At 38.1% G+C, this 27,412-nt stretch overlaps 1 protein-coding gene across 1 annotated transcript in view; it reads left to right on the forward strand.

The window, feature by feature from the left end:
• LOC130141868 (guanine nucleotide-binding protein G(q) subunit alpha-like) overlaps positions 1 to 27,412 on the forward strand; it is a 134,344-nt gene that overhangs the window by 25,309 nt on the left and 81,623 nt on the right. The window contains exon 2 of the mRNA XM_056323112.1: positions 9,254 to 9,438. Coding sequence (XP_056179087.1) covers positions 9,254 to 9,438 — 185 coding nt within the window. The remainder of the gene's footprint in view (positions 1 to 9,253; positions 9,439 to 27,412) is intronic.

A 27,412-nucleotide genomic window follows, 5' to 3' on the forward strand; every position in this document is an offset into this window, starting at 1 on the left:
AGTATAACTAGTGAAAAGTAGAAATATTTAAATGCTTATAAAAGGCTTATAAAGGCCTTAATTAGCCAGTGTAGTGGGTTTGTGTGGCAAGGTTTTGATAGCGGGGGTGGGGGAGCTATAGGGGAGGTTTCTGTGAGAAGCTGCTAGAGGCTTCCCCTATGTGCGATGGACCCATGGCTGGCCAAGGCCGAGCCAATCAGTGATGGTGGTAGCGCCTCTGTGATAACATATTTAAGAAGGGGAAAAAAAACCCTGTGCAACAAAATTGCAGCCAGAAGAGAGAAGTGAGACTATATAAGAGCAACAACTCTGCAGACACCAAAGAGTTCACTAGGAAGGGGAGGAGGTGCTCCGGGCACCAGAGCAGAGATTCCCCTGCAGCCTGTGGTAAAGTCCATGGTGAGGCAGGCTGTCCCCCTGCAGCCCATGGAGGTTCATGGTGAAGCAGATATCCACCTGCAGCCTGTGGAGGACTCCATGCCAGGGCAGGTGGATATGCCTGAAAGAGGCTGTAATCCTGTGGGAAGCCCACACTGGAGCAGGCTCCTGGCAGGACTTGTGGACTTGCAGAGAGAGAGGAACCCAGGCTTAAACAGGTTTACTAGCAGGACTTGTGAGCCTGTGGGGGACCCATGCTGGATCAGTCTGTTCCTGAAGGACTGCACCCTTGGAAGGGACCCACACTGGAGCAGTTTCTGAAGAAGAGCAGCCTGTGGGAAGGATTCCTGTTGGAGGAGTTAATGGAGAACTGTCTCCTGTGGCAGGGACCCCACTCTGGAACAGGGGAAGAGTGTGAGGAGGAAGGAGCAGCAGAGACAATGTGTGATGAAGTGATCACAACCCCCATTCCCTGTCCCCCTGCCATTCCCTGTCCCCCTGCACTGCTGTGGTGGAGGAGGTAGAAAATTTGGGAGTGAGGTTGAGCCCAGGAAGAAGGGAGGGGTGGGGCAAAGATGTTTTTAAGTTTTGGTTTTATTTTCTCATTACCCTACTCTGATTTGAATGGTAATAAATTAAACTAATTTCCTTGAACTGAGTCTGTTTTGGCCGTGGCAGTAATTGGTGAGTGATCTCCCTGTCCTTATCTCAACTCACAAGTTTTTTCTTATATTTTATTTCCCTCATCCAGTTGAGGAGGTGAATGACAGTGTGACTTTGGTGGGCACCTGGCATTCAGCCAAGTCAAAGCACCACAGGCAGTGAAATTAGAATTTTCCCTCAGATGCAGAGGTAAAGAAGGATTTATAATGTCAATAACTTTTATGCCTGTGAACAGTTTGTGGACTTTTATTAAACAAAAAGCCACATAACATTTTGAGAGAGCAGAACTTTGGGAGAGAAAGGAGATGGCTTTTTGTAAGGTACATAAAGCTGTACCAAAGTTGTATAGCTTATTTGCTAGAGCTAATGATGTTTGAATAAAACAGTAGTTGTAACTCAGCACGCTTCTAATTCTTGCATTTATTAAGACTTCTTATACTGTAAAAGTATCAGTGAGTAGATGCTGTTGCTGAAAGGCAACAAGGAACACTGCTTATCTATAATTTCCATTGTGTTCTGATTGAGATAATCTTATGATTTTTAATGCCTTTTTAATAGGGAGCAGTTATTTATTAATCTAACCATTTTTGTTGATTTTTTTTTTGGGTGTATATATATAAATCCTATAAAAACATTGCAAAATTTATTAAAACTTTTGGAAAAGTTGCTGATTTGGTATATATGGGGTTACATAAACAAATCTAAATAAATATGTACTTTCAGCATATAACAGGCTGTTAGGTAATTATAAAGAGAAGCAGCAGGTTGTCTTGAAGAGAATGTTGGGGGTAATAGAACCATTAGTTTTGATTTGTCTGAAAAGGCCGGAAACCATTTTCCTTTTACCTACTGAATTAGCTCAGCTGAGCAGGTGGATAGAATGGAGCTGAATTCAAACTAGTCTGAATGGGCACTACAGGTGAATGCTGTCTGCATAATAATGCTTATAATGCTTTGTTCTGCTGCTGCTAATAATTCTGCAGAAGAAATGGAATATTTCACTGTTCTTTTCAGCCATAGGAAAGCAATGCTTTAAATGATATGGCGTGTTAATACATTGTGCTGTTACAAATGCAAATGCAAAATGAAGTGACCAGATGCTTTGGCTGGTAAAATCTGGCTGTTTGTCCCTGGTATCTTCTAATCTCATGTTCTTAGTGACCCAATAAAAGCTTCTGTCCTTCCCTTCCCCCAAAGTTAATTAATTTTAAAAAAAGTAATTTTCATTTATTTTCATGAGCAAATACTGCATCTGAAAATGACATTGTGTTTCATTAATTGTGTAGTTAGCATCAAAATATTTATATGGTATAGTGCATAAGGCTAGCAAGGATGTCCTCTCAGAACTTAGCTATCCAATTTGCTTTCTCTCTTTTTTTTTTTTTTTTTTAATACTAAAAAGCAGGGATCTTTTTGTGTGTGTGTAGAATCTAATTATTATTTTAATTATAAACTTGTTCTTTGATAATATTGCCCTTGACCTGATTTCTTAAACTTGCAGAGTACTAGTGGTATATTTGTATCTATAAAGTCTTCATCACTCTGTGTGTGTCTGTGTACACACGTGAAAGTATGCACATAAGCATATTGATATTAAATTATACAAGGAACATGATTAAAACATGAATTTATTTAATGACTGTCCTGGTTTCGTCTGGCATGGAGTTAATTTTCTTCTTAGTAGCTAGTACAGTACTGTGTTTTGAGTAGCTTAACAGGGGTCCTCAAACTACGGCCTGCGGGCTGGATACGGCCCCCCAGGGTCCTCAATCCGGCCCCTGGTATTTACAGACCCCCCCGCCCCCCCCCCCCCCTCCCCCCGCCGGGGGTTGGGGGGGGAAACCAAGCAGCCGCAGATGACTGCCTGCCACTGCATCCACGCCGGCCCCCTGGTTAAAAAGTTTGAGGACCCCTGAGCTAGGATGACAGTATATGGGAGCGAGATGAATGCTCTTTTAAAAAACATCTTTGTGTGGCCTTGAAACTAGGTAGGTATAGGTCTAGATAGTTACTGTTTGCTCAGTGTTCTTAATAAGAAAGAGGACTGTGAAGAAGTTCTTTACACTGGTACAAGGAAAAAGGGTTAAATGTGAGAAAATATTAACTGTAAGACTTAATATTTAATTTACACTGTTAAGATAGTATTATGTTTATGGTACTCTCAAGATGTATTCTCTTTGGAAACCAATAAGGATATACAATGCACAATAAATATTGTAAGGTATATTACTTTAAAATTCATGTTATCCATGAGGATTCAAGTTGGTGAAAGGCTTTGGTTGCAAGACCCTGGACTTGTATTTTTTTGTGTTTGTGGTTTGATTGAAGTAAGAATTACTTTATTGTTTTAGTACAAGTGGTATGTTTGAGCCTTGAAAGCATCCTTCTTGTTTTTTTGGGTGTAGTGCTGACTGAGTGTGGTGACACTGAGCAAATGGAAGTTATGGATAATGGAAACTATAAGACAAGCATCTGAATACTGATACTTGATATATAGTAGCTTTATGTTTCTAACATAAGTTGATAATAATACTAGTAAGTTGACTCTGTCTAATTATCTATTCATAAACAGCTATCATGTTGTTATCTTACTAGCACAAAGGATGTGGAGTGTTCTGAAGCACAAACAACCAAAAAGCAGAAGCAGAAGTCATAGGGGATAGTTTTAGTATCTTCCCCAGAATTATATAGCACAATGAGATCTCAAATAGCTGCATGGGAAAAACATTCTTAACCCATCATGTTAGAAGAACCAGCCTGACCTGCATTTATGTTTTGTACCATCTAAACCCATATGATAATGTTTTCTTTTGCACTACTAAACAACATATAAAAATGTTCTAAAGCAAAGTACTGGTTGCCAGCAGGTCAAGGGAGGTGATTCTCCCCCTCTACTCTGCTCTTATGAGACCCTACCTGGAGTACTATATCCATTTCTGGGGTCCCCAGCACAAGAAAGACATGGACTTGTTGGAGCAGGTCCAGAGGAGGGCCACAAAAAAGCTCAGAGGGCTGGAACACCTCTCCTATGAAGAAAGGCTGAGAGAATCAGGATTGTTCAACCTGGAGAAGGCTTTGGGGAGACCTTATTGTGGCCTTTCAATACTTAAAGGGGGCTTATAAGAAAGCTGGAGAGAGGCTTTTTGCCAGTGCCTGTAGTGATAGGACAAGGGGTAATGGTTTTAAATAGAAAGAGGGTAAATTTAGATATTAGGAAGAAGTTATTTATTATTAGAGTGATAAGACTGTGGAGCAGGTTGCCCAGAGAAGTTGTGGATGCCCTCTCCCTGGAAGTCTTCAAGGTCAGGTTGGATTGGGCTTTGAGCAACCTGGTCTAGTGGAGGGTGTCTCTGCCCATGGCAGAGGGGTTGGACTAGATAATCTTTGAATATTTGGAATATCTCTGCAACCCAAACCATTCTATGATTCTAGCTCTGTTTGGTTATTATAAGGAAAAGTAATTCTTTTCAGAAGGAATGCTCCATGATATCTAGGCTAAAGCCTAGAATTTGAGTGAATATCTCTTCTGGAAAAAGTGGCCAACCATTTTGGAGGGAAAAACCCCATCAAAGCTTAAAGAAGCACTTGCTGTTCTTAGTCTCTCATTTAAGATAGTGATATTTAATAATATAAAACATGCTGCTTGACATAAATATTGCACTATAACAGAAGTATAACTATTCCTATAACTTCTGTTTTCAGTAAATATATGTTTATGCTGGCTTTGGTATGATAAAGCTATTCATTTTGAAACCATTTATACATTCTAAGAAACAAAATGCTCTGCAATATCCTTTGATTTCCTGGATGGAGGCCCTTAATACAAGTGAGAGGTCAAAAATTAATGTTAGGCTGTCAAAACAGACCTTACAAATGTAAAATATGTTAAATATTGCCACCCACCCCGCTTTGGAAAGTGTACTTTTATGTTTTTGCACTTCAGTTTTTTACATATTATTAAAAATTAACAAATTAAATAACATACTGCAGTTTAATCTGCATTTCTATTATATACAAATATATATTAAGTATACTTTCCAGATATTATACTACTTATTTTAAATATCAGTTAGAAAATCGAGCACCAAATATTTTATCTATAATTCATGAAAGCAGAATGTACAAAGTATAAAGTTGTATTTGTGTGGTAAATGTGTTTTGTTGTGGGTTTTTTTTTTCCCTAGATATGCTTTGGTACATGATAATTATGTATAATACTAGAAAACATCAAGAGATCCAGACTCACCTTTTCCAGTTGTAATGACTAAAATTTCATTCAGTGGAGAAAAATGTTAGTGGGGCTTGTGGGAGATGACAGGACAAATTAGGAAGAGCCATTGATCCCCTTGAGGGTAGAGAGGCCTTACAGAGAGATCTTGATAGATTAGAGTGCTGGGCAATCACCGTGTGAAATTTAACAAAAACAAACACCAGATTCTGCACCTGGGTTGGTGTAATCCTGGATGTACATATAGACTGGTGGAACAAGAGGCTGGAGTGTAGCCCTGCAGAAAGGGATCTGGGGGTTTTGGTTGATGGTAAGCTCAATATGTCAACAATGTGCCCTGGTGGCCAAAAGGTCCAACCGTGTCCTGGAGTGCATTAAGCACAGTATAGCTAACCTGTTGAAATAAGTGATTGTCCCACTATACTCAGAATTGGCGTGGCCTCACCTTGAGTACTGTGTGCAGTTTTGGGCTCCATAGTACTAGGACATCAAACTATTAGAATGTGTCCAAAGGAGGTCAACAAAGATGATGAAAGGCCTCAAGGGCATGACTTGTGAGGAGTGGCTGAGGATAACCTAGGTTTGCTCAGCTTAGAGGAGACTGAGGGGTGACCTCATTGCTGTCTAAAACTTCCTCAAGGGGGGCAGCAGAGAGGGAGCTGCTGATCTCTTTGTGGTGTCTGGTGACAGAACATGAGGGAATGGCTTAAAGCTGCATCAGGGGAAGTTCAGATTGGATATTAGGGAATAGCTCTTCACTGAGAGGGCGATCAGGCACTGGAACAAGCTCCTCAGGGAAGTGGTCATGGTCCCAAGCCTGCTGGTGTTCAAGAAGCATTTGGACAATGCTCTTAGAGCAGGAGGAGTGGAGTTAGGAGTTGGACTCTTATGATCCTCATAGGTCCTTTCCAACTCAGGATATTCTATGATTCAAAGCCTATTCTGTTTTACCATTTTGTAGTTTCATTTTTGCAGGTTGTGTGCCCAGAAAAATAGTAGCAATGCAATAAATTGTGCATGATGTTTGTGTATAAGGGGTTACTGCTGCATTTAAGCAACTTGACTACCTTCCTGGCTCTGCTATGAGTGTGATATCAGTCAGTGCTTTGATCTTCTCATAATACTAATCATGGGACTTTAAAAGATCAAAAATATATAAAAATAGTGAAATCAAGGTTTGACTTCAGTGCTGTAACAGTTTTAAAACCCACTCCCTACCAGGAATAATGCTGTAACCATTGCAGCTTTGCTTAGCTAACCTTGGAGATTCATTATTCCCAACTTCTTGTTTTGTTGTAGTTAATAATGTTGCTTGTTTTATTCCCAGTTATTCTAGTTGTGGGGGAAGTATCTGAGCAAATTCCTAGACACATGCATGTATTTGGTGTTCTGCCACTACTAAACAGCTTTCTTTTCACCTAAAGAGGATTTATTTTTTTACAGAAATATTTGATTTGATAATTAAAAAAAAATACTTGAAACTTTCTGTGTGCATTTCTTGTCGGTAACAGATTATAACAGAGAAGCTATTAATGTAAAGATTTCATAAGTTCCTGTATATTGTGCTGAAAATGACCATATTCACTTCCTAATAATTTCTGTGCAATCCCATAAATTTTACTAGATCTATAATTCATATTATTTTATTCTATTTTAGTGCATTCTGTGCTAGAAATTTTCCATGATCTCCTTTTTCACCAGGACTACTTTTCACACTTTTCCACTGTACATAGTGTCATAGAATCATTTAGGTTGGAAAAGACCCTTAAGATCATTGAGTTCAACGGTAAACCTAACACTGCCAAGTCCACCACTAAACCATGTCCCTAAGCACCACATCTAAATAAGTCTTTTAAACACCTCCAGGGATGGTGACTCAATCACTTCCCTGGGCAGCCTGTTCCAATGCTTGACAACCCTTTCAGTGAGTAAATTTTTCTAAATATCCAGTCTAAATCTCCCCTGGCACAGCTTGAGGTCATTTCTTTTTGTCCTATCACTTGTTACTTGGGAGAAGAGACCACCATCCCAAGCCTATAGCATTGCATGGGGTTGTTATGACCCAAGTACAGGACATGTGACACTCCATGCAGTTAAGGAGGACTAGAAATGTTCTCTCTGCTGTTGCTGCTGGCTTAACCACAAGATTAGTTTGTGGGAAGAAACAGGATGGTTTACTGAGCATAGATCTAAGAAGGAACAGACTTGAGGAAGCACATAAGAAGAGAGAAATGACGTTTTTATATATGTATGTGTAGTAGTATACTTTTTTGATGTGTGTGTGTGTATGTGTGGCTGTTCCCTTACAGACTTCCAGAAAAGCTGAAGATAGGAGTAAAAATAGTTTTAATTCAGCACCAGTGAATCATAATCTTTGCATATTTTAGCATACCTTTAGATCTCCAAATATAGTTTATTATTAGTCTTAGGCTGACAAAGACTTAGTACAGTGTAATCCAATTAAAGAACCACAAATCGTACCAGGAAGCATGAGAGCCTCAGCAGTACAGCTGCTGTTGGATACACTTCAAAAGCTTTTTGGGTAAGCTAATATTTTATACCTTCTAGCATGGAGGTTTTGTCTATACCATTTCCATAAGTTAGCAGATTCTGATGAGACTGCCAGGCAAAAGATGATGGCTGCTGAGACAGCAATTTGTCTGTGATGATGGCTGTATAATAGCCCTTTAGCGCTTTCTGGCCACCTGTCCTGCCTACCTGGTGCTCTGGCTTTGACCTAACAGCGCTGCTTCCAGCATACATCAGGCCTTAGCATGAGCTGTGTTAGCCAAAAATCTAAGCAGGAGTTGAGTGAACAGTCACACACAGTAAAGACAAAAGCTTTTATAGACTTCCAGGTTAGATTTTGCAGTGTACTACCTCAGAAGTACTTAAGGGTTGCCAGCACAACATCATGCTTTAACCTTATATTGCACTGATTGTGAAATACACTACTCTGAGACATCTAAAGCATGTAAAGTATAAGGCTTGCTTTGTCCTGGAAGCTAAATATTAGTGCATGAATGAGGCATGAAGGCTTTATAAAAATGATCAAAATAAAATCCAGCTGAAAGGCTAAGAAGCGCTGCATGCAGGTAAATGCATTGCATTTCTTAGGGGGCTAAGTAGCAAGGTTAACATACAGCATTCATATGGACATGCAACTGTTTGTTCTAAATTTTGATTCCTCCTTATAAATTACTCATATGATTTGTAGCTTAGATAAGCTCTCCTAATCATAGAGAGACTGAATTGGGCCAAACAAAAAAATGCTGTGTGATATATTGTGTGAAATTCTCAACAAGCAGATTGTAACCAATTGTTAAACATTCAGAATGTTAATTTATAAGTTATTATTTGTGCTTTGTGTAAAGTACAAAGATGCAAAGAAATTTAAAGGAAGTAATGACTCTTTGTTAACTAATTTGAGCCAAATTTTAATTAAAGGTGATTTTATATGTTTCTGAGGTTGAAGTTTGCAGAACTGTAATTGTTATATTATTTGCCTTTCTAACAAATTTATGTATTGGTTGTATATTGCTGCTTACCATAACGTCCTGAACGTTGGCCAAGTGAGATAATTTTTTTTCTTACTCTATGTATTTTTGTAATAGAACACCTCATAGTGATTCCCTATAGTTATTGTTGAGAACTATATCTTCAGGGATGGAAATTTATGCTTATAATTTTAAATACAGTGGTATATTCTAGATATTTTGGAGTGTATATTTAGTTTTAGTTATTAGTTTAGTTATTCATTGCTATCTTTTTTTCTACTTCTATGTTGTCTTCAAAATAAAAGTTTTAATTCAGTGTTGCTTCAGTTGTTACTGTGTTACTGCTGTTTTGATATTGAACTGGTCCTTGTAGCAAGCACCATAACCACTTGACAGTGTTCTGCCCTGCACTGAACAAGCTGTCTGCTTTGTGCATAAAAGTCATGTTTATGTCGAGTGGCTGAAAGTATTCTTATTTGTCTTGCAGGCACAGGAGAGAGTGGCAAAAGCACATTTATCAAACAGATGAGAATCATTCATGGATCAGGTTATTCTGATGAAGACAAAAGGGGCTTTACAAAATTGGTGTACCAGAATATATTTACAGCAATGCAGGCCATGATCAGAGCCATGGATACCCTCAAAATCCCATACAAGTATGAACATAATAAGGTGAGATTTTTGTTTATTTCCATAGCTGAAACTTTTCCTCTTTTATCTTTAGGAAATGTACTGAAGGTCTCTAAAAAGTGTATATCACTTACAAATTATATTTTACTTAAAGTTTAGAAGAAAAGTGCTTCTTCCAGTCTTGCCTCTAGTTCTCTGCCCTTTGCACTGCTCTGACAACACAGGTGCTGTACTTAACAAGATGTCTGGGGGGGGGGGTTGTCATAGCAAGAGGGTAAAGGGCAGGCTGGTGTGTGCCTGTGACTTTAGCTTTTTTCCTTTCCTCCCAGCCCTTGTTCTGGCCATAGCACAGTTAAGACATTTTTCTTGTTTGTACCAGTACTACTTCAGGTTTTCCGTTAATATTATGTGGGGAAAAAATAAAATTATTAGAAAAATAGGTGGGGATATCTGCTTCTGTGTGAGTATATTACGAAATAAAACTTTTGATACAAAGCCTTAAAATAAGCAAATTCTTTTGAAAGTGATGATATCATTGAAATTTAGAAAGAAAAAATACATTTAAAGCATTTTGTAAGGTATATCTTTGATTAGCCTGACCATTTTTTTCCATTCAGAAGTTGAAATCAAATGTATAAATGGTATAACTAATATTAAAAAGGAAATTTGCATGTGTATTTCAGCTTCATGTTTTTGTTGTACATAAAACACTGAATTTCCTAACAAGCTGACTTAAAAAGTTAGTTGATTGATTGTGAAGCGCACATTTTTTGTCAGAATTGGTACTGACTGTCACTTTGCTGTAGTATATGAAAGTCCCAATCATAAATCAGTAAATTATTTCCTTGTATTATACTAGAAAGTATATATTTGTTACAATTATTGTTCAAATTGAGGTTTTAATTTATATAGAATGTTTTTATATAGTTGAAGTAAATTAATGTTGCATAGCTGTATACATGTGGCCAGACCTTTCTAATTAGAGCTGTTCACTTTCTCTCTATAAAAGTAACTTGAGTGAAAGTGAACAACTCTTACGTACTCAACTACTTCACAAGCATTCTCATCAGTTCTAATAGGGCTACGTGCAGAGTAAAGTAAAATGTGCCAAGTTGTCAGGTTCTAGGTGCAATTCCTTTAAAAACTCTGGGATTTTTTAATACAGGGGAATTAAAAAAATGCAAACTTGTCTTCCCCCCCCTTTTTTTTTCTCTTCGTTGAAAGCAAACTCATTAGCCTTGCAAACTAAAAAACACACAGGAAGGCTACTTCCTATTAATTTGAATCTCATATCAGGAAATTCAGTCTGGAGAGAATATCTCAAAGTTTGAGTAACAGCATATTTTTAGCATGGTACTTGTTTTGCACAATAGCTTAGAAAACTACAACTCAAGCTGATGTTTATGTGTCTGAACCTAAAGAAAACAGTGATGTGACCCTTTTATCAAATTTAAAAAGTTCAACTAAGTAGGCAGTTGGGATCTTTGTACAGTGTAAAAAATTACATCTAGGCTGGATTATTTTAATATCATCAATGGAGGCATGTTTTAAGTTAAGGAAGTTAGTTCCTCCAGCATTGTGTTGGCTTCATAGTCACCGATATAATTAAAGAGGCAGAGTGTGAAATGCATTGTCCTCCATTATAATAATCTAGGCTCTTTGACAGATTTATTATCAGAATACTGAAAGTCAATTGAGAAATGTAAATATTAGTGTTTACATTGTAATGTCTCAGAACTGATGATAGGGCATTGTATCATACTTCTTTCCTCATACTTTTCATCACATTTTTTTCTCTTTTCAACTCCAGAATATCAGCTCTACTGAGGTTTAAGATAATGGGTGAGGGTTATCTCTTCTCTTAGGGATGTGACATAGGAAATGGTGGCTTATGGATTGGGTTTTAGATTACTTTTGAGTAACCGTTACTGTTTCTCCATTATTTTTTAACCAAAGTTGTGAAGTTTTTATATGCATCTTGAACTTTGGAGAAGCAGTTTATAAAATACAGAAAAGGCTTAGGTGGTTGTTTTGCTTTGTTCTGTTTTTTTGCAGAAATGGACTTGAGCAATTCTCAAAATTGCCTGTCTGCAACATTTTTGTGAATATACAATAGTAACTCACATGCAACTACTGACATTCAAGTCAAATTTTAAAAAATATAAGCTATAGATGTATATATTTTAAAATCTTTTAAAAAGCTGTCTTTTTAGAAATCTGACCTGTGTATCTATGTTCCTGTCAGTCCTTTCAAATATTGAATTAAGAAAACCTTTAACTTAAAAAAATTAAACTTCTGACATTCCCAGTGTTGTCCATAGTGGCTTAGAAGCCATTGCTCCAGGTAATGTAGTCCCCCATTTCTTCTTTTCTGGCTTTTTTCATGTCTAATATTGCTGAAGGATGGCTTTTTATTTTTTCTCTCCTGTTGTTACAGAAGTTTTACTAAAAAAAACCTCTACTACTGTACTAAAGAACTACTACCACTTTTACCCCTTATTTTTCTCTTTCAATGAAATTTCCAGAACAGAATTGCCTCTTACAGACTGTCAGGAAGGTGTCACTTAGTAGTGGTTAGCAGGCAGGAAATCTTACGTGAATCCATGCCCATAATTTCATGTGAGATTTCTTAAATATTTATAACAAGATATCTAATGTAAATAAGATAGTAACAGAACAGGTTACAAGAAAATATAGAGACTGAAAACATAAAATCATGTGTTATTGTAGACCAAGAAGTTTGCTGTAAGTTTCAGAGTGGCTCTATTGGTGAAGTTGTTTCTTTATTTAAGCCTATTTCCTATTAGGGTATGTTTAAAAATTAAAATAAGCAGGTATGGGGAAATGCTTTTAAAGTCCAAAAACTTACTGACCTTATTTTCAAGGCCAACTTTACTTTGCTGATAGCTTCTTCCTCTCTCGTAAGTCAGATGAATCTACTGTAACAAACACAGACAAAAGTAAGACATCAGGATCAGGTATGGAGTCAAATTACATACATTCTCATCTCAAGTAAACAATTTGGAGTCTTAAATGTTTTGAATCTCTTCAGTGAACTTTCACGTTGAACAAACGTAGGTTGGAGAAAAGGACCTCCCTCATATACCCCACCTGATATGCCAGAGTATGAAGGACTGAATCCAAAGCAGCAGTGTGCAAGCTGTGTGTGAGGTTCATTGACTCTCAGATGATGCAGAATGTGTGGGATTTCTGGCCTTTTTAAAAAAGAATTATATTCTTTGGATGTTGAAATGAAATGCTTCTAATGAATAGCTTATTGGTCTGGAATGCATATAATTAAGTGGCCCTTCAAGCAGATGGAGAAAACTGAACTGTGCCATCTGTGCAAACAGTATTCTTCAGTGTCTCAAACCTGAAGCATAGAGTTTAAAAGCAGGTTGCAGGGAAAAGGGAGTTATACTAGTCATGTTAGTTAGTATTCAACATATTCTAATACTCTCAGATATCTTCCTCCAGGCACACAAAAATAAAGAAAAAATTACCCAGTAAATAGAACTTTTGCAGACAGTTAAATGCTTCTAATACTGTGAAGTTCCTGATGCAATTTTTTTTTTGGCAAGAAGACTACCTAAGAGCCAGCCAACATCGAAGAGAGTGTAGTAAGATTTCAGGTATCATAATCAATTAACATCTATTTAGATAAAGAAATTAAAGATTACTTTTTTTTTTTCTGGAGCCTTGTTTGACATGAGGTAAAAATGGCTCCCCAATAGCTTTACATTTCCTCCCATGAGGATGTTTGTCATGTGAAAGGCGGGGGGGGGGGAGGAGATTCCATCAGCCCCGGGTGTTTGTTCTGTCTATCAGCGCCCCAGGAAAGCTGAGACCCTTGTGCCCAACCAGTCTGTCAGCGTCCCATTATAGGGACCCTTCACTGAACAGACCCACTGGATCGGAGGGCGATTTGACTGACTTGTTCAGGGAAACACTCCAACAGCATAAGGGGGACCCCTCAGTGGGTTTTCCCACGTTATTCAAATATGTTATCCACTGCCAGCGACTACTAGCACCCACAAAGGACTAACAGTTTACAGAATAACACCCTTTATTAATATAAAATCGTGACAAGTTAAGATTCATGATTGCCAGTGATAGAGACTGCCTGCAAAAACAAGCTTGAAATGATATACAACCAAACTATAATCACTAACAACAGCTAGAATGAGTTAGTTATTTAGCACACATAAGTCAAAGTTCTTACCCAATAGGCGTCCCTATGGGGAAGAAGACAGGCTCAGCCCATTGACTGATCCCAGAAATTACAATGGACTCTTCCCTAACTTCTCCCCTCATCTGTCCGCTTTTTATACTTCATAGTACATTGCATATTCATTCATCATACACAGGACTGGTTACAAGCCTCTCGCTTCTAATGCAAATTAGTACGCATCCTCAGATAGCACTACTGAAGTTCTCTGCTAGCTACGCATGCTCCTCAAGCGGGGTTTTGCCCTCTTTCGAGGGGGGCTATTTGAGTTGGAGGTTGTGATCTCCTACTACCACTATTACCTTTGTCCTGTTTTCAACTAATTTTCTGTTGATGTCAGTGGACTGCAACACCTTATCATCCTGTTTCCTCTCATAGCCAGAACTTTCCTCACTTGAAGGCTTCTCTCTGCGTAACTTAGATAACGGTGTTCTTTTCACTGTCTGTTCTGTGTTTCTCATGCTCCCCAAGGCTGACTCCCTTGATTAGAAGTCCCTTCATTCATAACTACTTCAGAGAGTGGGTCAGATTGACCTAGCTTTGTGAACACTGAATCAGAGTTGGGTAATCTGGGAGTTTAGACAACAATTCCCCCTGCCCTGGACTTATTTCAGTCCAGGACCAGTCCATTTCCATCACATTTGGGTGGAGCTTGAGTGACTCCAGTCATACATATTGTTGTTACTAACTGGTGTTGTGTGCCCAGTGAGGTGTAGTAGTACCCTGGAGGCGGGTAACTTTAAGATGGAGGTGTGCATTAGTATTACAATGAGATTATTTCAGCTGAGGAGAGTCATTTCACCACAATGGTTGGCTCAGCCACAGACATCTCATGGATTCTTCATGTGACAACTGGTATGCAGTTTATCAGCTGTGTGGTGCCATGAGTTCCCATTCCTGCAGGGAGCACAACAGAGCATGGCCGCAGTGTCTCCACTCTGCTCCACCCTCTGTCACTCCTATCAGCATGTGCTGAGCTGGCAGGGTGTGTTGCTTAGGGAACTGTGGTGATGTAGATTCCGTGCATGCCAACCATCCTGAAAGCGATAACTGTATTTTACCCTTTAAAAAGCTTTCTGTAATACTACGCTTCTATTAGGTTCCAGTTTTCTCTAATTCCCCCTCAAAGTAATTTTCCACTATGTTCATCAAAGAGCTTTAGGGGCTTCAATAAAGCCATGAACAATTTCTTCCTCAGTGCTTCATAAAGAATGAACTTCCACAAGGACTTCCATAATCCTAAATAGGTCTCAGTCTCTCCCCAACTGCTTTTCTCTTTTTTTTTTAACTGTCTCCCTCTGTCAGTCATTTACTCCTGTTGTGCCTAACTGGCCCCTCTCTAGTCTTTTTACATTTGATCTTTTAAACTTTTTACCTTATGAAGTTTTTATGTATTTACCTGTTACCTTACCATATTGTCCTATTTTCTACCGTTTTCATTTTCCATTATATTTGAAGCAAACCTTTTCTTAAAAATCTTTTTATCAGTGTAGTAACTTATATCCTGGCCACCTCCTACCATGTTGCTTACTTCCCTCATTTGTTTACCTTTTGGTTAGAGCAGAGATTTCTTGCATTTGTCCATATTGCTCCAGTAAATTTGTAAATTACTTCTTTCCATCTCTTATTATCTGCTTTACTATTTCATATTTTATCCCAAGAGAAGTGACTTTTAGATTTATTTTTTTCCAAGTGTAGGAAAAATGATTGTGTATCATAGGTAAAGTTAGGTTAGCAAGGTCACTCAGCTGAGAATATCTTTCTTAAAACTAAACATAGAAATATACAAGCAAACATTTTTCACCTTCCCAGTAAAATTATAGGTAATTTCACCTATATGAAATGAGGAGACGATCTAAGCCTTCAGTTCTGCAAACTTACTTGAATGTTCACATTTTAGAACAGCTGCAAGCCCCCAAAATTCAATTAATTAATCACATTTAAGTTCATGCATGTGCTAACATTTAATTTTGAAAAGAGCAGGACTTTGATTATGGAATATATATGCCAAATATAGGATACTGTAAACATAAATTTGAAAACTCAATGTTAGCTACTCATTTAGCAGTGCATTAAAATTTCTTCATTCCTTCTTTTATATTTCATTTTAAGAGAAGCACTTTTTTTAAAAAAAGCATAATTTTTTAAGTGATTAACTACCCTTTACTAATGGGGAGTGATAAGTCATATCCAAAAGCATATGTGTGGGGTGTGATGTCCATGTTTTACCTTTCCAATTCCACCATTTTACTGCTAGTAGAGAATGGGTGGTGAAAATGCTTGCTTACATATTCTTCTAGATTTTGCAATTGTTCCTGCAGGGGTTAAAGGACAATAACTATAGGAAGATGTTTCTAGCTTTTTTTTTTTTGTCATTGTTACTTCTTTTTTATAAGTATTCTTTCTCTTTTACTTCAGATATGTTTGTCACATTATTTTTCTTATTGTGTTATTTTTCTTATTGTGTATCTGAGAAGAAACATGTGAGCATGCATTCTGACAAAAACGTGAAATACTCTCAGGGCAACTTTTCTATGTAATAGAGATCTGGAGTTTATTTTAAGGTAATGAGTAAGATGTCAGAGTATTGGAACAATTCTTACTTTTTCCTTTATTAACAGTAGTTATATAACTACATGAGTATTTATATTATATATAATATTTAATATGCAAATAAAAATTAATTTTTTCTTAGACTAAAATATTTAACTTTCTAATTAGTTCATTCATTTGTACAGGTTATGTGTTTAGATAATTCAGCATTTAATTCTGAATAAATTTCAGATTGAAATATTTTTTTTAAATTCCTCTGAAACTTTAAAAAAATGTTTCCTTCCCCCAGTAAACATTTTTTTTGGAAACTGACTGATCCAGTTATGTTCCATTTATGTTATGTGAAATTGCTAAATACTCTTCAGTCTAATGCCTTCATTGTTCGTTTCTACTATCTCAAAAGTTTTGCTTGAAGATTTACTGCCATGAATTAAGAAACCATCAGCTAAAATGGGCCATTTTTTCTGAAGATTTTGTCAGTCTCTCTTTTTCAGTTTGCACTTCCTATGCGGTAAAAGTTGTAATGTCTGAAATGCAAGAAAGTTTCCTTCTAATATACAGTTCAGCTTTGGTGTAGAAAATTGGCTAATTGTTAAGCAAATGACTTGTGAGGTTTTTAAAAAGTTAAAATTAACCAACTTATTTAATTGTGTTTTATATCCTGATTTAAAGAACGAAGTCAAAATTTCTTAGTGACTAAGTATCCTTTATTGGCAGCGCTGGATGTACGGGGGATCCTTTCACCAAATGTGCATGTCTAAAGTAACTAATCATTTTATATTTATACAATGAAATAATGAATATTCAATTAACGTCTACACATATTCATTACCTAATCCTGCCTATTCTCGCTTCGTATGTTAATTAGCTTATCAGTCCTTCACGCTTGCGCAAAATCCTTCAAGAATTGTGGGCAGGGGTCTCTGAGACGTGGGCAGTGGTGTCTGGGAGGAAGGCCGTAGGCCTTCCTCATGGTGTACTTTTCACCTCTTGCCTGATACGTGATAGTCTTGCACACCTGCAGTGCTCTTATTAGTCTGAAGTAATTTATGTCCTTGTTGACCATTGGCTTTTCCGCTTGCTCCTTCTATTCTTATCTGTCTTTTCCTGTTAGAGTGTTTTACTAACGTTTTAACCTAGAAGGTCGACAGATGGGAGGATGTTCAACCATGGATAACAGAGTGGTCACAGAAGGTTGATGATTAATACGTGGCGGTCCAGGATGTCTTACAGTGGTTAACAAACGTTATAATGGTTATATTCTTTAATCCTATTCTAAAGTAAGTTCACCCAACATCAATCCATATTATCATTATTATTGTATTTATAGTGGGATGTATTGCTTGATAGAGGTATTCACATAATTACTTTGTCTACTTTTTTTTTATTGCATTTTTTTTTCTCTGTGATTAATGTAGATCTAAAGTCTAAACATTAGAGTTGATTACATATTCACACTATACGATTCTGATCATATGCCTACCTGTTTTCAGAATATGGACCCATGTACCTCTATTCTTACAGTAAAGTGAATAAAAAGTCTAACTGTAAGTGACTACATAAAGGTGAGGCATGAGAGAAAGGTCCAGTGTTTTATTTCTGGAAAGGGAGGTTGGCAAAGAAAAATCTTTAAGTATGACATTATTGGTGGGGTTTTTTCATTTCCTTTTGACAATGTGCTTTTCCAGAATCAAAGCACAAAACCTCTGTTGCATGCCTCAGTTTTGGCAAAAAAAGTATTAACATTTTGACTGGCTTCTGTAGATTATTTGATATTATGGTGGACCTAAGCTATTGGATAGGTAGAAAATTATATGTTATGAGCAAGTGACTTCTGTGAACAGTCTTGAGTTTGACAAAACAGAATTTGGTTTTGGATTGGAAGGGTAACAGAGTTGCTTTGAATCCCTTCTTACACTTCTCTAATTCTCATGTGGCTCTCGGTTTCTCAGCTCTTGGTCTGTATTGTGCATCAGAGTTCATGAAATGCATGCCTTGGCTGGGGCAAGTAATACTATGAAAAAGCTGTTAAGATTAAGAGTTTTTTCATGCTAATTCAGTTTGTTTCAGGTTGATGACTTTCCATTTTTCTTCATGTGACCAATAGGGCAGTTAAAATTTGGCTTGTTTTTTTAGTTAACCTTGTTAGATAATTTGTATACAGTGTAACAATAGATTGCATGTACATGTTTTACAAATTTGGAGTTTTTCTTGAAAATTTTCAAAAAGTAAATTATGTGCCAAGTAGTTTGTTTGAAGATGTCCCTCTATTTTTAGATTTTTTTTCTTTAATAAGCTATGAGCCTTGTTTTGAGAGCATATGCTCTCAGTATGTATTGTTGGCTATGCAAGCAGATAAATGAGCGCTCTTGGAGTGTGCAGATGTTCTTTGCGTGTTGCCTCCAGTCCTTATCCAGCTATTTTTTTTGACCAGAGAACCAAGTGCTGCCAGTTGTACAGGTTGTGCAAAAAAGTAACTGTCACTGGAACATAAAAAAAAACTTGGGCACACTTGCTTCCATTCTGGACTCTGGTACAGCCATATACTGGGTGGAGGGAGAATGGGAACGTGCCATGGAGTAAGAGGTATTAACACACCAGTTGTGTAACCCTGGTGAATCCCATAGCAGTCTTTGTGGTGCCAATTGCACCACTTCATGGCTATTTTGATGGTTTTATTTCTGTTTATCCAAAAAAGAAAACCAGCGATATCAAAATTATTGACATTGGATTTTGTTTGGTCATATTTTTCATACCTAGTCTATATCTATTTGTAATCTACAGAGGTTTTGCTGTGCATGTTTAGAAGAAAAGCACCATCTCGACCTTGGAAAGTCTGATTGCAAACTTGTTTTTTCTAATTGTACCATTTATAGGGCCACACTAGTTTAGAACTAAATTGTAATACATTTTTTGTGTGCACATTTCTATTAGTGCATTTATTCAATTATGATTACTTTTGAGGTAGTCTAATAGTTTATTCTTTACTGCTGGTTCTCCTCAACTAGGTGCTTGACATTGGAGAAATGTGGTAGCACCAATTATTCAAAGCTCCTTCAAGCATTATTTAAAACAGGAATCTGCTGAGTACAAAACGGACATAGCTTTTACGCCTGCAGGGTTCACTCAGACTACACTAGCAACTTGTAGTTGGTAGAGAAACAGGATTTCTGCCTCATTTAAGCATTTTAACAGGTGTTCTGACATAACATAACTTTTCTGCAGTGTATTCCAGTGTTTCTTTTGAACTGGGTATAGATGCAAAAGTAGTATCAGTTATCGATCCACTTTCTCAGAAACTGAAAAGATGTGAATCATTTGGTTTATAAGAGTTTTCTTTACTGTTATGATTTTTATTAAGAGTAGGAATCATGATGATATTCCATTAAAAAAAACCAACACCCTCCATTTCTGCATCTAAGGCATAATGTCATATGTTGATATATCATTTGGTAATAAAACTAAGGCCAGGATAATTAATTGTATCAGCCTCTGAAAGCTAAACTTGCTTCTTAAAGGCGCATGTCATAACCACATAGGAAGATTCTTGTGTAATTTTAAGCTCTTGAAAGGTGAGGGTTTTTTTACTTAACTCACAAAAACATGTAATCAGATAAAATTGTGTGTTTTCTGAGATTAAATATTTTTATTTTTAAGAAACATTTTATAGACTTTTTCTTGTTCTCATTGATGACCCTATGCATTTTTTTAAAGCTTATTTCATTCAAAATCTGCATTGAAAAGGAACTTCTGAAAGCTGAAATATTTTGTAGTAAGGCTTTTCAATGACTTTTTTCCTCATAAAACCAGAACTTTCTGGGTTTCCTTTGGTTCTTTTTCTGCCTTTTGTCTATTTTTTTCTGTCAGCCTGGAACTTTTTATTTCTGCCTTGGCCTTTGAAAATTTAAAACTTAAAAAATAAAGCTACTCAAAACAGCGCAAAAATTTACTGGATATTTGTGGTGGGTTGACCCTGGCTGGATGTCAGGTGCCCACCAAAGCAACTCTGTCACTCCCCCTCCTCAACTGGATAGCGGAGAGAAAATGAAGGGCTTGTGGGTCAAGATAAAGACAGGGAGACCACTCAGCAATTAGTCACGATCAAAACAGACTTGATTTGGGGAAATTAATTTATTTCCAGTCAAATCAGAGTTAAACCCAAAACTTAAAAACACCTTCCCCCCACCCCTCCCTTCTTCCAGGGCTCAACTTTACTCCTGATTTTCTCTACCTCCCTCCCCGAGTGCACAGGGGGACAAGGAATGGGTGTTACGGTCAGTTCATAGTATGTCTCCGCTGCTCCTTCCTCCTCACACTCTTCCCCATTCCAGAGTGGGGCTCCTCCCACGGGAGGCAGTCCTCCACGAACTTCTCCAACATGAGTTCTTCCCCCAGGCTGCAGTTCTTCAGGAACTGCTCCAGCATGGGTCCCCCACAGGATCACAAGTCCTGCCAGTAAACTGTTTCAGCTTGGGCTCTTCTCTCTCTGCAAGTCCACAGGTTGTGCCAGGAGCCTGCTCCAGTGTGGGCTTCCCACAGGGTCACAGCCTCCTTTGGGTGCATCCACCTGCTCTGGCATCCCGTCCTCCACAGGCTGCAGGTGGATATCTGCTCCACCATTAACCTCTATGGGCTGCAGGTGGACAGCTTCCCTCACCATAGTCTTCTCTATGGGCTGCAGGGGAATCTCTGCTCCAGGGCCTGGAGCACCTCCTCTCTATCTTTCTTTACTGACCTTAGTGTCTGCAGAGTTATTGCTCTCACTTATTCTCATTCCTCTCTTCCAGCTGCTGTTGTGCAGCAGGTTTTTCCCCCCCTTCTTTAATATGTTATCACAGAGGCACTACCACCATCACTGATTGGGTCAGCTTTGATCAGTGGTGGGTCCATCTTGGAGCTGGCTGGCAGTGGCTCAATTTGACATGGGGGAAGCTTCTAGCAGCTTTTCACAGAAGCCATCCCTGTAGCCCCCCTGCTACCAAAACCTTGCCACACAAACCCAATACAATTTTATAAATTCTCTTGCAGTCAGTCTGCAAACTAATATTAAAAGAACATAGGGAAGTATGAAATTTGACATTTTTCGAAAGTAGTTTGTGGAACGTTTAATTTAGATGTGCAGTAACAATTTGGGGAAGAAAATTACTTCAACATTTATTCTTTTTTAAAAATATTTTTTTCAGCTACCTGCCATTTCATAACTAGCTTGTGTTTTTTTAAACCCTTTTCTGTAGTGAAAACGTTAACTGGTTCTGTGGTAATGCAGGTGCCAATGGTATGGGACTGAGATATCACTAAAAGATATGAAGAACATTTGACTAGTACATGTAGTAAAAGTATGTACTGTGGCAGACAGTATAAAATGGATTTTTCTACAATAAAATTGGAGCTACTTCTCTGTTTCAAATTTGGTCATGGGGAAAGGTGTTTAAGGATATGCATGAGGAAATTTGAGGAATACATGAATGGACAGATCTTTTCAGGGGTTGCAAAGGAGTGTCTTACACAATGGGATCTCTGCAATGGAGAACAAAGAGGGTTCAGGTAGTTTCTTAACTACCTTCAGGAAGTTTCAAAGAACCCTATCTGTCACTTTTTGGATGCTTGTCATCTTTTGTGGTCTTCCTGTAGAGCTTCCTGTGTACTGTTCTTGGATACCATATGAATCAGCAGTGTGTGTGATGTTTTACCCATCTGACAAATAAGAAAACTGCAACAATATTTTTAATATTCTTCATTGAGATTGGCTCTAAGAAAACTTTCTTAAATGGCACTGGAATGAATTTATGTGATCCAGTAGGTCTTTTTTAATTTCTGTTGTCTACTAGATAGGATAGACGGTAGAAAGCAGCCTTTTATGAACACATCCCAAGCAGATGTTACAACCATTTGGGTGTACTGATACAGATACCAAGCCTTTTCAACATAAAATGTAATCAAATTGTGGTCGTTCCACATTCTAATGTGTTTTAATCATGTCCTACGTTACTTGGTTGAACTACACGAGAACTGGATTGTATGATTTCTTTCCCCTTGGGTAAGGAATGAAAATTAGATTTCTCATATTAAGCTATCCCAATGAGAGGAAATGTACATAAATATGCTTTGGAGGGGATCTGACAGTATAAAGGTAGTGATATAGTTGAGATGCAAGTTGAATTGTGGAACCTACTTTTAAGGTCCGGGTTAATGCCTGAAAAAGTGTATTCAGTACTGTTTCTCCAGTGTTCAGATGGTCTCATTAAGTCATTCCTTAAATTAAGTTTTTTCACTAAACACCCTTTTTTTGTCTGTTCTGGATTTGACAATTAGATCTCTTTGATCATGTTAGGGTTTTGTGTGTGTGTGATGGTTTGGAGGGGTGGGTGTGTTGGTGGGGTCTTTCACCTTGGGTATTTTCCATATCTGATCTGGTATAACTGTATTTTGCTGAAGAGGATAAGAGGAGGAAAATAAACAAGAACTGTTATACTGCTGCTTTTTTCCTGGTTCCCATATTCCTTTCAAGTACTTAGTCTTTTTGAAACTTGGTAAGTTTCTCAGGAAATTCTCTCCAGCAGATCACGAAATTAATCACATGGGGGTCATTCTTTGACATAACCTCATTTTGTCCAGCTATATGAAGCTAAGGTGGCTGTGAAGTACAGTCTTTCTGGTTTAGCAGTATTTTCAAACACTTATTCTGTGGAGAGAGAGTTATACTAGCTGCAGAGTTTTGGAGAATTGTAATATAATGTTTCTTAAAATAAGTATGCCAAGTGACTGTGGAACCAAACAGAAAACAGTGTCATAATTTTAGGCTTTACAGTTGATGGTATTGTACAAAATACAAAACATCCCTTCTATAAGCTATTTGTAAATAAGCAACGGTATCTTTTCTTTATGAAGAGCAAAAATGTAATGCATGCTTTTACCATGAATTAATTTTGTCTTGGAAAATGGAGTTTATAGATACTTTGATAGGCTGAATAAAATGTGCTTAACCCAAACCATACCACACCCAAAATTCAGACATCCGTATTTATCTCCATCTCCTAATTATGCAGATGAACATAATGAGTAACAAGAATAAGTCTTCTCTGTTATGATATGTTACTGGTGCCAGCACTGTTATAGTTTATAAATATAATTTATATATAGAATATACAAAATCAGTAACTGAGCAAAGCATTTTTTTCTGCACTGTATATAATTTTTTCCTCAGCATAACCAATTATAGAATAAGGGAAAGGTTTGAGCACTTTAAAATGTTTCTTCTGTTTTGATGGAATCTTGCCATTTTGAATGTTAGCCTGTGCTATATTTCATGCTTTTACAGCATCTTGCTATTCAGCAGCACAATGGTGTTAGAGACCAATGGGTAAGACTGAAATAATTATATAATAGACCGTTAAATGAAGAGTAGTACTGGAAAAGTGTTTGAAGCTGTTATCCAAAGACTATTTGAATGTAGACCTCTTCTCCCACTCCTCCTGAGTGTAATGCTGAACTGTGGCACTATCCACTGCCCCAGCCTCTGCATCCCTTGCCCTACTTACATTCTCACAGTGAGCAATCCCAGAATAACCCAACATTTGATTTACAGTGCAGAGTCATGAATGGAAAGCAGCAGTAGCATGCCCAGCACATGCTGCCTTGGATTGCCATGAGGTAAAAAAATCCTCTTTGGAACTAGGTCGTTTTTGTGTAAATAATGTGTGGTGGACTGTAGGGTCCTTTATCTTTGATCCCTGTCTCTGTAAGCAACTTATGCTGACACAAGAAAGTAAATTTTGCCAGAAATGTTGAATATGCTTATTAAATTTGGGTAATTCAATCTCAATATCCTATAATGCCTTAATTTCTTTCACTTGCTTTAAATACTTAGTGCAACATATGCTAGCTATTGAAATGGATGTACTTATTGGCAGCTAAGAACCTAAATATAGATCTTGGATTGGATCCTACAGCATTTAAATTTGCATTAATATTTCCTTTGAAACTATAAAACTTTAAACAAATAAATTTGAATATTATAATAGTCTCTTTTATCCCTCTCTTTTCACCTCTGTGTAAAACAAGGTTGTTTGTTCTCTTTATAACTTTATTGTAGCAAAGTGTTAATCATACTAGTTTGGGGTTGCTGCAAAACCTGTATGATTGTAGAAGTGAATGCTGTAATCATGTATTTGTGGCTCAGTGCCTTGTGCCACTGTGCAGAAATACATGCTCTGCATATTACAGGAGCTGGCTGAATTCTCATAAATGAGTCCTAATTCTGGAAATTGCAGGAGTGTGCATAGTCAATTTGTAATAAATAAATGTTAATGCTTTCCCTTATCATTTTCCTTTTTTTCCTGTCTTACATTTCTCCCTCCTCTTTTTAACGCACTTCCTTTTTAACTTTCCACTATCACTTGTTTCAATTATATGAAAACAAATTTTGCAACTGAATAGAAATCAGATGTAACTGTTAGAAATAAAAAAACCTCCTTTTCATCATCTTCCAGCTCTTTTAGTTGAAAGCTGTTAAGCAGAAATAGTTTTGTGCCTGATAGGTGTACAATGTACGCACTGAGAAGTACAATGAACATACTGAGAACATTCCTCTTTTGTAATTGCACCATCTGCCTAACATGGGTAGAAAGAGATTGACTCAGCTAACCAGTATTTCCCTTTACCCCATTTGTGCTTTTGCTGTTGGTGCAAAATATGTATTGATAGTGCATGTGACTTCCATACAGATAGTACACTCACACAAATGTAATCTTTAGTGCATAGGTAGGTCTCTTCAGTTGGATGTACTGACAGGGTGGGGTCTATGGGGCAAGCACAGCAAGCTAATTCTTGCCAGGAAAACACTCAGCTCAATCACCCAATTTTTACATATTTAATTTGCGGTTACTTGGTTGGTGTTTTTTGTGGTTTGTTTTTAAGCCAACACCCCACTACCACCCTGGCCTAGCTGTCTGTGATTCAGCTGCTGTGTGAGTTCCATGCAGTTAATAAAAAAGTATAGTTTGCCCCAAAGTTCTTTTTCACATAGAATCACAGAAAGGTCAGGGTTGGAAGGGACCTCTGCAGATCATCTAGTTCAATCCCCCTGCTAAAGCAGGTTCGCCTAGAGCAGGTTGCACAGAGTTGCATCCAGGTGGGTTTTTAATGTCTCCAGAGAAGGAGACTCCACAACCTCTCTGGGCAGCCTGTTCCAGTGGTCTGTCACCCTCAAGGTAAAGAAGTTCTTCCTTGTATTCAGATGGAACTTCCTGTGTTGCAGTTTGTGCCCATTGCCCCTTGTCCTGTTGCTGGGCACCACTAAAAGGAGTGTGGCCCCATCCTCTTGACACTCACCCTGAAGATATTTGTAGACATTGATAAGATCCCCTCTCAGTCTTCTCCAGGCTAAACAGGCCCATCTCTCTCAGCCTTGCCTCATAAGGGAGATGCTCCAGTCCCCTCATCATCTTGGTAGCCCTCTGCTAGGCCCTGTCCAGTAGTTCCCTGTCTCTCTTGAACTGGGGAGCCCAGAACTGGGCACAGAACTCCAGATGCTGCCTCACCAGGGCAGAGTAGAGGGGGAGGATAACCTCCTTTGTCCTACTGGCCACGCTCCTCCTAATGTACCCCAGGATCCCATTGGCCTTCTTGGCCACGAGGGCACACTGCTGGCTCATGGTCAACTTGCCTGTCCACCAGAACTCCCAGGTCTTTCTCCACAGAGCTGCCTTCCAGCAGGTCAGCCCCAGCCTGTACTGGTGCAGGGGGTTGTTCCTCCCTAGGTGCAGGACCTTATATTTGCCTTTATTGAACTTCACTAGGTTCCTCTCTGCCCAACTCTCTAGTCTGTCCAGGTCTCACTGAATGGCAGCACAGCCTTCTGGTGTATTAGCTACTCCTCCCAGTTTTGTATCATCCGCAAACTTGCTGAGGGTACATCCTATCCCTTCATCCAGGTCATTGATTAATAAGTTGAACAAGACTGGACCCAGCACAAGCTAGCTACAGGCCTCCAGCTAGACTCTGCATTGCTGATAACCCTCTGAGCTCTGCCATTCAGGCAGTTCTCAATCCACCTCACTGTCCACTCCTCTAACCTGCACTTCCTGAGCTTACCTATGAGGATGTTATGGGAGACAGCGCCAAAAGCCTTGCTGAGGTCAAGGTAGACAACATCCACTGCTCTCCCCTCGTCTACCCAGCTAGTCATCCCATCATAGAAAGCTATCAGGTTGGTCAGGCATGATTTCCCCTTGGTGAATCCATGCTGACTATTCCTGATAACCTTCTTTTCCTCCCCATCCTTAGAGATGACCTCCAGGATGAGCTGTTCCATCACCTTTCCAGGGATGGAAGTGAGGCTGACTGGCCTGTAGTTTCCTGGGTCCTCCTTCTTGCCCTTTTTGAAGACTGAAGTGACATTGGCTTTCCTTCAGTCCTCAGGCACCTCTCCTGTCCTCCATGACCTTTCAAAGATGATGAAGAGTGGATAGGAGCCCCTTTGTCTCTGATTTTTATGAAGATTATCTGTTGTGGGTTATTCTTTGCAGTTAAGAAGTACTTAGCCACTCATCCTGGACTCCCAGTACCTGCATTTCAAATTAGAAGGGGATGGTTAAAGGCTTTCCTACAATTTGCCTCAACAAAAGAATAAAGATGAAACGTAGTTGAAATTGTAACTAAAAATGTGAGGTCTCTTGCCATGTATTCACTCAGCAGGCAGAGTCCCTCTTGACATACATCCCTCCAAGCATGCTTCTAGTGGAAGCCTCAGGTAAAAACAAAAAAAATTTGAAGAAATCTTTAAGCTTTTTAGTATAAATTGAACTATATTTGGCCCATAATTTTTTTTTCTCCCCAAGGACATTCACGACTCAATGTTAATAGATGATGAGTCCATTGTCTGTCATCTTAGTCAAGTTGATGAGCACTTGTTCAAACTGATACCAGATTATTCACATAAGAATTCATGAACATGAATGCTTTCAATATTTGTGGTTAAAGGAATTTTGGAACAAACTGGATAAAACTATGACAATCCTAAATTATCTGTGTTAAAATAATTTTATGTTTTTGTTTGTAAATGTTTCACTATTGTAATAAAAAAAATCAACATCTCGGATGATATCAGTTAAAATCATAGAAAATGCCTTCAGCTCTGTGTGTTATATAAGAAAAGCAACAATGAAAATAAACATAGAACCTAATTCGGGTTCAAGTTTGTTGTTTTTTTTTTAAAAGCTACATTAATGTATATGA

The sequence above is a fragment of the Falco biarmicus genome, chromosome W (assembly GCF_023638135.1).
Source record: "Falco biarmicus isolate bFalBia1 chromosome W, bFalBia1.pri, whole genome shotgun sequence".
NCBI classification, from domain to species: domain Eukaryota; kingdom Metazoa; phylum Chordata; class Aves; order Falconiformes; family Falconidae; genus Falco; species Falco biarmicus.